At 38.9% G+C, this 10,643-nt stretch overlaps 1 protein-coding gene across 2 annotated transcripts in view; it reads right to left on the bottom strand.

The window, feature by feature from the left end:
• Positions 1-220: 220 nt before the first annotated feature.
• AASDHPPT (aminoadipate-semialdehyde dehydrogenase-phosphopantetheinyl transferase) overlaps positions 221-10,643 on the bottom strand; it is a 61,972-nt gene continuing 51,549 nt past the window's right edge. For both annotated transcript variants that reach the window (XM_075198817.1, XM_075198818.1), the window contains exons 3-6: positions 10,143-10,264; positions 8,157-8,315; positions 1,819-1,896; positions 221-589 (exon numbers count right to left, since the gene is read on the bottom strand). In XM_075198817.1, coding sequence (XP_075054918.1) covers positions 419-589; positions 1,819-1,896; positions 8,157-8,315; positions 10,143-10,264 — 530 coding nt within the window. In that variant the 3' untranslated portion in view covers positions 221-418. The remainder of the gene's footprint in view (positions 590-1,818; positions 1,897-8,156; positions 8,316-10,142; positions 10,265-10,643) is intronic.

Genomic DNA, 10,643 nt, shown 5'->3' with positions numbered 1-10,643 from the left:
GTGGTCCCCTTGAAAGTATAAGCTGATAGCTGGTTTCTATCACTCCCAGAGACATGAAATAATCACGTGTTTTGCAGGGGAAACATACTCTGGGTGTCTCCACAAAAAAGCAGGTGTCCCCCTGAATGCACCCTCTCTACCCCATGAATCTAATTTCATTGTAACGCATTTTAATTCATCTCTGCATAGGTAACATTTCTGGCATAGATGTCCTGCCCAATCAGTCTGCAATCTATTCCTTTATTATTTGCCTGTGAAACACAGAACCAAAAGGATTTCCATAATGTCAAAAGGAGCAGATGCTGGGATTCAAATAGTTGTCTATAGTAGTCTCTGCGTCACTGTTGTATAGACCTTAGTCACTGAGCAATGCTCCCTGCGCAATGTTTCCAGAGAAACTTGTACACACTATCAAAGCTCAAGATGTCACTGTTGTTCGTTCTGCTTTGACACTTTGCCGACACGGCACTTCTTGCTTGGAGTGAAAGTTATCCCAGTAGTTTGGATCCTCTGGTGTAATTGGAACAGCAGATGCCATCAGGTCTTCATAGGTGAGAACTGTGAACAAACTCCCAGACATCTTTCTGTCCTGGAAATTAACAAGAAAAAAAAACAACAATTTGGATTTATGAACTTTGGTTTTGTTTGCATGTGATGCCACAATATTCCTGCATAAGATTGACAAGAGCCTCACAACATTACTCAGTGCAAAGAGCTTAGAAACATAATCTAACCCTCACTACGTTGCTTCCTGCCTGTGTGCATTCCCCTCCTCACATCATGACATTGCTCCTGCCAAATGCATCTCTGTGCTCACTAATAAAATCACACGAAGGGACAGGTCACTGCCTCCCACAATGCAAATTATGTGATTGGTTAGGCTGTGAATATTACGATCATCTGGATGGCTAATAAACAGGGTACACACAGACAAGCAGGAGATAAAGCAATATGGTATTTTGACCTTAATCAGACAAAACCTAAAAAAAGAAACAATGAAACATAAAAACACAATTTCATGTTCACATTTAGACTCTGGCCCTGAGTCATTAAGGGGAGCAAAGCATAAAACATGAGTAACTTTGTACGTGGGCAAAACCATGCTGCATTGGAGGGGGAGGTAAATTTAAAATGTGGGGACAAATTTATAGTTGAGGTAGGGCATGTCCTAGACCAGGGGTAGGCAACCTGCGGCTCTCCAGGTGTTGGGAAACTGCAAATCCCAGCATGCCTTGCCACCTATCTGCTGGTTATCTATTGGCAAAGCATGCTGGGACTTGTAGTTTCACAACACCTGGAGAGCCGCAGGTTGCCTACCCCTGTCCTAGACCGACTTCAACTTTCAGTGTGAAAATAAAGCTATCAACTATTTGTGTGCTACATGAAAAAACAGCTGGTATTTAACTTATGTGCAAAGTAATAAACTAATTTGCACCCCTTGCATTGTAACATGGTTTGTCCTGGAGAACATTTACTTTTTTTTCCTTACTTTCACTAATGACTCAGGCCCTCTGACTATATGTTAGTGTATCCCAAACCACTTCAAACACACATACCCATGGACATGAAGATGGAGCGGATGTACTAGACATGTCCATTTCATCCCCTGTACATCCATCCACATAATTGATGGGATTAGACTGCAATTTCGAGTTTCATTTCTTCATAGTTGGCTCTAACATTCTACATTTTGAACAGAGTTTCACTGTGTACATACAGCTGTCTGAAAAGGGCAGCAGACTTTTTAGGATGTGGTTTTGCAGATTTGTGTTTTGTATAATCTACGAAAAGCACACTACAGAATAGATAAAATTGTACCTCTGAATCGTGTGCTTTGTTTGTATCAGTGCCCCCCAAAGCAACAGCCACATGATGCTTCTCATCTAGGAGCATTTCCTACAAAAAAGAAGCCAACTCCATTAGTTTCATGCAAGGTAACAGTCTAAATTCAGCATATACCATACAAAGGTGTTTCAACTGCAGTGTTTTGGGAGTGGCCTGCAGGTTCTGACAGACAGCTTCTCATTTTCATCTCCCAACAGTTATTTTTGCCCTCCGAAAATGTAAACTTTAAGCTTTACTTTTAATTTATATTTTTTAATTATTTAAACATAATAAAGCAACCTTAAATCAATGAACAGCTGTCATATTCAGTTTCACCTAGTCTTCTACAGTCATGGCCAAGTTTTGAAAATGACAAAAAATATTATTTTTCACAAAGTTTGCTGCCTCAGTTTTTATGATGGCACTTTGCATATACTCCAGAATGTCATGAAGAGGGATCAGATGAATTGCAATTAATTTCAAAGTCCCTCTTTGCCATGACAATGAACTTTATCTTAAAAACAACATTTCCACTGCATTTCAGCCCTGCCACAAAAGGACCAGATGACATCAGGTCAGTGGTTCTCTCTTTAACACAGGTTCATGAGGACAAGACTGGAGTATCTGTCATGCTGATTGAGTTAGAAAAACAGACTGGAAGCTTTAAAAGGAGGGTGGTGCTTGAAATCATTGTTCTTCTTCTGTTAACCATGGTTACTTGCAAGGAAACACATGCAGTCATCATTGCTTTGCACAAAAATGGCTTCACAGGCAAGGATATTGCTGCTAGTAAGGTTGCACCTCACTCAACCATTTATCGGAACATCAAGAACTTCAAGGAAAGAGGTGAAATAGTTATCAAGAAGGCTTCAGGGTGCCCAAGAATGTCCGGAATGCGCCAGGACGTCTCCTAAAGTTGATTCCGCTGCAAGATCAGGGCACCATTAGTGCAGAGCTTGCTCAGGAATGGCAGCAGGCAGGTGCGAGTACATCTGCATGCACAGTGAGGTGAAGACTTTTGGAGGATGGCCTGGTGTCTAGAAGGCCAGCAAAGAAGCCACTTCTCTACAAGAAAAACATCAGGGACAGACTGATATTCTGCAAAAGGTACAGGGATTGGACTGCTGAGGACTGGGGTAAAGTCATTTTCTCTGATGAATCTACCTTCAGATTGTTTGGGGCATCTGGAAAAACGCTTCTCCGAAGAAGGAAAGGTGAGCGCTACCATTAGTCCTGTGTCATGCCAACAATAAAGCATCCTGAGACCATTCATGTGTGGGGTTGCTTCTCAGCCAAGGGAGTGGGCTCACTCACAATTTTGAGTAAGAACACAGCCATGAATAAAGAATGGTACCAAAATATCCTCCAAGAGCAACTTCTCCCAACCATCCAAGAACAGTTTGGTGATGAACAATGCCTTTTCCAGCATGATGAAGCACCTTGCCATAAGGGAAAAGTGATAACTAAGTGGCTAGGGGATTAAAACAGCAAAACTTTGGGTCCATGGCCAGGAAACTCTCCAGACCTTAATCCCATTGAGAACTTGTGGTCAATCCTCAAGAGGCAGGTGAACAAACAAAAACCCACAAATTCTGACAAACTTCAAGCATTGATTAGACAAGAATGGGTGGCCAGCAGTCAGTATGTGGTCCAGAAGTTGATTGACAGCATGCCAGGGCGAATTGCAGAGGTCTTCAAAAAGAAGGGTCAACACTGCAAATATTGATTCTTTGCATAAACTTAATGTAACTGTCAATAAAAGCTTTGACACTTATGAAATGCAGGTAATTGTACTTCAGTATAACATAGCAACATCTGACAAAAAAGTCTAAAAACACTGAAGCAGCAAACTTTGTGAAAACCAATACTTGTGTCATTCTCAAAACTTTTGGCCATGACTGTACATTAAAAAAAAAACATTTAACATTTTATTGTAGAGTTTAATACTTGATGTTTTTATGCATTCAGTTTCCTGACCTTATAAAGGCAGAGAAAGGAGGATATATACTACCAATGAATAAACAACTAGTTACTTATAATGAATAACAGGTAAAACTGCAGATCCGCCGTAGTGGCGACCGGTTTATAACACCCTCACCAGTCGCTTTCATTGACAGGCACAGTTAGTGCTATGGGCAAGTGGCTTCTGCAATTTTGCTGTTAGGATTTGGAAAATTAAAGTAGGGTTTACATTTTGTCAACTGCTCTTTGTAATATAATGAACGTTTATTGTATACATTGGGCAGTAGAAGTGGGTAACAAATAGAGAAAGCTATCAGAAGTTAAGAACATATATTACAGCCATATTGCTTCGATTCTTGTGACCAGAGTTTGTACACATGCACCAGACAGGCGCCACAAAATGCCTTGGACTAGGATACAGCGCACACCTACTTCTAAATCAAAAAGTGCTCCTTTATGTGTGGAGTGAAGAAAAGATCTTTACAAATATAAATGTCACGTTAAAGTCCAGCCTCCTACCTCTTTAGTACCACACCTTTCACTTAAATAAACCTTTCCATTTTCTTCTCTTAAAATGCTGTTCGACTTAGGCTCCTTTACGGTCATAGAAACATAGAATATGACGACAGATAAGAACCACTTGGCCCATTTAGTCTGCCCATTTTTTAACCTATGGTAACCTCAAACTCTATTTGATCCTTTATAAATGAGAGTGAGAAGATATCGGGATTATTTCTATTGTGCACATATGTAAATTGTGTGTGTAAAGTGTGTACAGTGGAGGTAGAAAATGCGTCTCATCGATTCAGCGGATTGACGGATTTTAAAAATAATAAATGATATATTTTAGAAAAATAAGAATACAAATATACATGTATACACATGAGTCCCTTGCCATAGAGAAAACCAGTGCATTGAGGATTCCTCTGTGAGGAGAGGTGTAGTGCAAAAAAAACATTGTGCCTCCCTCTGAGGCTACCAACACTGTGCTGAAAGATGCTGGATTGTAAGTGTTGTGCACTCTCTCATCGTGGCAAGGAGCGCTATTTAAATAATATTGCTCTGTAAACCAATCCTCAGGTGCACCGGTGTGCCTGCTCCGTACATCGCTAGTAATATCAACTCTCTCTCTCCGCAGTCTGCAACAACTGCTACGCTTCCACTAAAGCCCCCATCTTTCTCCATAAACCAACGTGCCACGGCTGAGATCTAAGCACTGTTGTGCATATTGAGAAGCATGGCGAGTCCAAAGTTGCATTTGCACTGCGAAGCAACCATTTTATGCTTCGTAAAGGAGGCCCCCAGTGTTAAAGTAACAATCAGAATAATCCCGAAAATGTGTATTTTTTCAGTTTTTCAACATATATAAAAATGCGGTCTGGTACTCTACCAATACAAAAAAGCCCTATCTATCCAAAAATAAAATGACTCCTTGTGCTAGAAGCACATCACACAAACATACATCCTTTAACACATTCACATTTATAAAAAGCCATTTTGCAGAGGATGTCCTTAGGCAGTTCTAAGAAGAATGCCATCCTCCACTGATTGCTTCTCTTCCTGTAACTTTCCCCTGAATGCATAAAATCCAACTCCTGTGTATGCTAAGTGATACTTTGCTGAAAAATGGAAAGAAGCTGCCAAACACTCCAAGCCGCCAACTAATGCATGGGCAGAAGCAGCACCAGATTAAATTGGTACAGCAGAAATATCCTTGTTATGGAGTTTCTAACCACCCCTGGAAACAAAGGGCCTGAGTCATTAAGGAGAGCAGGGCAAAAAAAAAAGGAGTAAATGCTCTCCGGAACAAACCATGTTACAATGCAAGGGATGCAAATTAGTTGATTATTTTACACATAAGTTTAATACTGGCTGCCTTTTCATATAGCACACAAATACTTGATAGCTATATATTTACACTGACATTTAAAGTTGATCTAGAACATGCCCTACCCCAACTATAAATCTGTACCAACATTTTAAATTTATCTCCCCCTCCAATGCAACATGGTTTTGCCCAGGTGCAAACTTACTCCTTTTTTATGCTTTGCTCTCCTTAATGACTCAGACCCAAAGAGTCTAATCCACTTGTGGTCTGATTAGGCTATATACAAATATGCACTGTTTATAATGATAGTAAAAGGTGCCAATGTCTTCCTGGATGATAACTCAAGGGATTAATTATCCCTTTTTGTGAGGGAAAAACTATGACAAGTCATGTGCTGCCCAAATTGGGCAGCACAGTGGCTAAGTGGTTAGCACTTCTGCCTCATAGCACTGGGGTCATGAGTTCGATTCCCGACCATGGCCTTATCTGTGTGGAATTTGTATGCTCTCCCTGTGTTTTCGTGGGTTTCCTCCGGGTGCTCCGGTTTCCTCCCACACTCAAAAAAAAACCATACTGGTAGGTTAATTGGCTGCTATCAAAATTGACCCTAGTCTCTCCCTCTCTGTCTGTCTCCCTTTCTGTCTGTCTGTGTGTGTATGTTAGGGAATTTAGACTGTAAGCTCCAATGGGGCAGGGACTGATGTGAATGAGTTCTCTGTACAGCGCTGCGGAATTAGTGGTGCTATATAAATAAATGATGGTGGTGGTGACAAGTCAGAAGCACATTTACCAGCATTTCATATTTGTCTCTTCCTAGTTAACCAATAAGAGTAATAATCCATTGCTGGAAATGTCTCTGCATTAGCCACTTGGCTATTCCAAGAAAATGCATTGGGAGAGCTTTTGGTACACATTTTATATTTTTGTGCATTTGACCAAAAAGCATTAAGCTTTATATATTTTTATGAAAAATAAAAAAACTAAAAAAAAATAATCACAATTACAAGGGACAAATAAATATACACGAACCAAAAAACATAGGAAGAAAGGGTGCGCATGGTATAGTAATTAATGTACAATCAATGAAACTATTGAATGTAAGCAGTGTACATTTTTTAAATAAAGATAAAGCTTATCTGTCAAATGCAAGATAGATGTACTTCAGGCAGGATACTCAGTTTTCACTTATAATCAGTTTATACATCGAGAAGACAACCGCTCATGTATGAAATGTTTTAAAACAAATGATTTTTATTTAATTCTCTCGAATTCCATGAGGTTTTTTTTAGAGTCAGTTTTAATAGTAATTTTTATTGCCAGTGCGATATTTGTGGAACAGTTATACCTGCTGATCCGTACAGCTTCAAGTGCTCCTCCTTTGTATTAACAACAGAGTGGACTCAGATAAGCGCTGTTTTTATGGTACCTTTTGTAAGAGTCTTTAACCTTGTTCAAAATAAAAATCGCCTGTTTTAAAAGATTTCATACATGGGCGGTTGTCTTCTTGATGTGTATTTCCTTCACAGATAATGAAGTGATTATAAGTTAGAGGTGAGGATCCTGCCTGTAGTATATACATTAAGCCTTTGACAGATAAGCTTTATCTTTATTTGAAAAATGTACGTTGCTTTCATTCAATAGTTTCATTGATTGTACATTAATTACTACACCATGAGCACCCTTTCTCCCTATGTTTTTTAATCCTAGATTGTTCCATTATGTAGGCAATTGTTTATGAATTTAGTATATATAATTTGTAGCACTGCAAGGAAAACAAGAGATGATTTACAAATAAATATACACACATTTTTTAATATTATGTCACCTATACACAACTATACAGCACAGTGGCCTAGTGGTTAGCACTTCTGTCTCACAGGACTGGGGTCATGAGTTCGATTCCCGACCATGGCCTTATCTGTGTGGAGTTTGTATGTGCTCCCTGTGTTTGCGTGGGTTTCCTCTCACACTCCAAAAACGTACTGGTAGGTTAATTGGGTGCTATCAAAATTGACCCTAGTCTCTCTCTCCCTGTGTGTGTATGTGTATGTTAGGGAATTTACACTGTAAGCTAAAACGGGGCAGGGACTGATGTGAATGAGTTCTCTATACAGCGCTGCGGAATTAGTGGCACTATATAAATAACTGATGCTGATGATACATTAAAAAGATATCTGAACAGACCACATAACGTGTGACATTTATAGTGTGTTAAAGCTAGACAATTTACATTAAAAAAGTGTACATACTATGTACTGGCAGGAGCATGACAAACTGTATGACGTCTGCCAGCTTTCAGCACATTGGCTCTGAATGATCACATGACATTAGTGTCTCAGGATCTGTGGTTTGCAGGGCAACCCCCAGCAACAACTAATTTAAATGATGGCCAAGGCATTTTATCAGGAAGTACTGGATAGAAAAGAATTGGACAGGATGTGTGTTATATTGCTTCACAAGGTTGTATTATAAAAGTCACATTTTTCAGAACTGTGTGACAGGTACACATTTAAACCTGAATTTGTACCACACAACGGCTTACCTCAAAGGACCAATCTTCATTCTCATCATCCAGCCACATTCTGGTCTGTGTGTAAACCTTCCCCACTTCCATGTTTATGGGGAACACCTCAAATTCAATTCGTTGTAGGTTAAAACCTAGGCCGACCCCAATGGCTTTTATAAAGCTTTCTTTCAGAGCCTGGAACCACAAACACATACAGGCTGCCAAGATACATTTCTGTACTTGTAATAAAATACAATGCATTATTTACTATAGTTTTTCCTCATATCAAATTTCATTCCACCTTATAAATGTTTTACGACTTGAAATGAATAATGCATTTACGTTTTGTCAGCAAAATAAAAAAAAAGAAGCACAGCATTTATCCGACTTTTAAAAGCATTGCTACAAAGCTGTCTTCTCCCCATAGTAAGAAACATATCCTTGTATTTAACACATTACACTGCTTAGCAGGGATAATGCCAGAGGATTAAGGCAAAAGCAGAATCTGTGGTTTCAGTGATACGGAAACAACAGGCAGAATTAACAAACGTTAAAAACCTCTGCACCTTTCATTTAGTATGTCTACAGGCTCAAGGAATGTATCTTCTCATATAAGCAGATCTGTTTCAAATGGTAAATTATTCTGTCTCTATTAACCATCTCCAAATAAGTAGAACATTTTAATTGAAGTAATCAATGTTTTATTTATAAAATTAGGAAAGAATAGTGGAAATCTTAATACAAAAATAAATCTTAAATAGTAAAAGGCCACTGCAGTTCTCCACCAAAACTACAGAGAATAAAGAAATGATAACATCCATTTACCAAGATTATAACATTATTGATTTTGACAGTAATTTTCAAACGCATTTCAATGCTCCATCTAAGTGCTCTCCAGGTCTTATCCCTGCAGCAGTCAGAACCATTAAGCAGGGTTGTCCACCTTGTGACAACCACTACTCCCGCCAGTGTATCATGTCAGGTTCCTTGTTAGTCATTGTAAGCTTCTGCTCCGCTCCAATTTATGGAAGGAGCAGCAAATAACTTTCAGCGCTGGGTGACTGCAGCCAGAATTGAAGCTAATAGTATGACAGGTGTGTATTTCTTAGGTGCCCATGAAACCGGATGAAATACTGTCCCTCCCGTAAATTGTCACTGAGCCGGGGCAACAATTAATGGCCTGAGGGCGCACAAAACGATGATCTATTATTGCCCTGAGAGATGAGGGAGGTACTCTGCTAATAATTCATATAGATGAGTCCTAATCAGGTAGAAATTTCTGTATACAATTTGTCCTGATTATACATAACGATTACTGTTATTTCTAGAGGTTGCAAGAAACAAAAATGATATGGAGCAGTTTGTTTCTAGCCACAATTCTTAGATATAAGACTTATTCTGTATCTTTTGAGTATGAGTGACAATGGCTTACAATATTTTCCAAAGAACATTTTTATCAATATAATATTGTATTTATAAAGCGTCAACATATAATTCTATACAATTTTTAATAATTTTTAATACTGCAAAATCATATTGTCTGCAAACAGACCACATACTGGAAACAAATTGCTTAACTTACTCTTCTCGGGCCCGATTCATTAAGGATCTTAACTTGAGAAACTTCTTATTTCAGTCTCCTGGACAAAACCATGTTACAATTCAAGGGGTGCAAATTAGTATTCTGTTTTGCACATAAGTTAAATACTGACTGTTTTTTCATGTAGCACACAAATATCAACTTTAAATTTCAGTGTACAAATAAGCTATCAAGTATTTATGTGCTACATGAAAAAACTGACAGTATTTAACTTATGTGCAAAACAGAATACTAATTTGCACCCCTTGCATTGTAACATGGTTTTGTCCAGGAGACTGAAATGAGAAGTTTCTCAAGTTAAGATCCTTAATGAATCAGGCCCCTCTTTACTATAACCGCTTACAGCGCTGGCACACTGCAGTACAAGAGCCATAGAATATATGTTGAATTATCTGCTAGCTGGGATAGAGCCAATGATTTACCCAGTGCCTGTAGAACATGTCTAGTTGAGCCCAGTCACTTCCCATACTCTTGATAGAGTGCCACTCTCTCTCCGTGAACTGGCGATGCATGATACGAAAGAACTCTTCTGTGGAGCCACTACCTGGAAAATTGCAAACGTACATTTACATAGTCTGGCAAAATGTATTATTTTTCACTTTTAACAAGAAAATGTGACATTATATTATACTCCAGCTCTGAAAAAAGGGGAGAACCGAGCTCAAGAATCACCGCAGTGCTGGCTGTAATTTATATCAATTACTTAGCATAGTACAGTACTGGAAGCCTCATTCTGTGACCAGGACTAATAGCACACAGAAATCCTGCTTGGCTCAACACTATCATATGAAATAAAACAATATTTCTTACAAAGATGCCATCAGTAATGCGAGTGCTAAACATTTTATTGAGCGGGGGGTGGGGGCAATGAACAGAAACTTTGTGCCATCTACAAATATATATATATACACACATACACACAA

Source organism: Mixophyes fleayi, chromosome 2 (genome assembly GCF_038048845.1).
Source record: "Mixophyes fleayi isolate aMixFle1 chromosome 2, aMixFle1.hap1, whole genome shotgun sequence".
In the NCBI taxonomy this organism is placed as follows: Eukaryota; Metazoa; Chordata; class Amphibia; order Anura; family Limnodynastidae; genus Mixophyes; species Mixophyes fleayi.
Note: the sequence above shows the minus strand (reverse complement) of the source record. Positions and strands in the feature narration are given on the sequence as shown.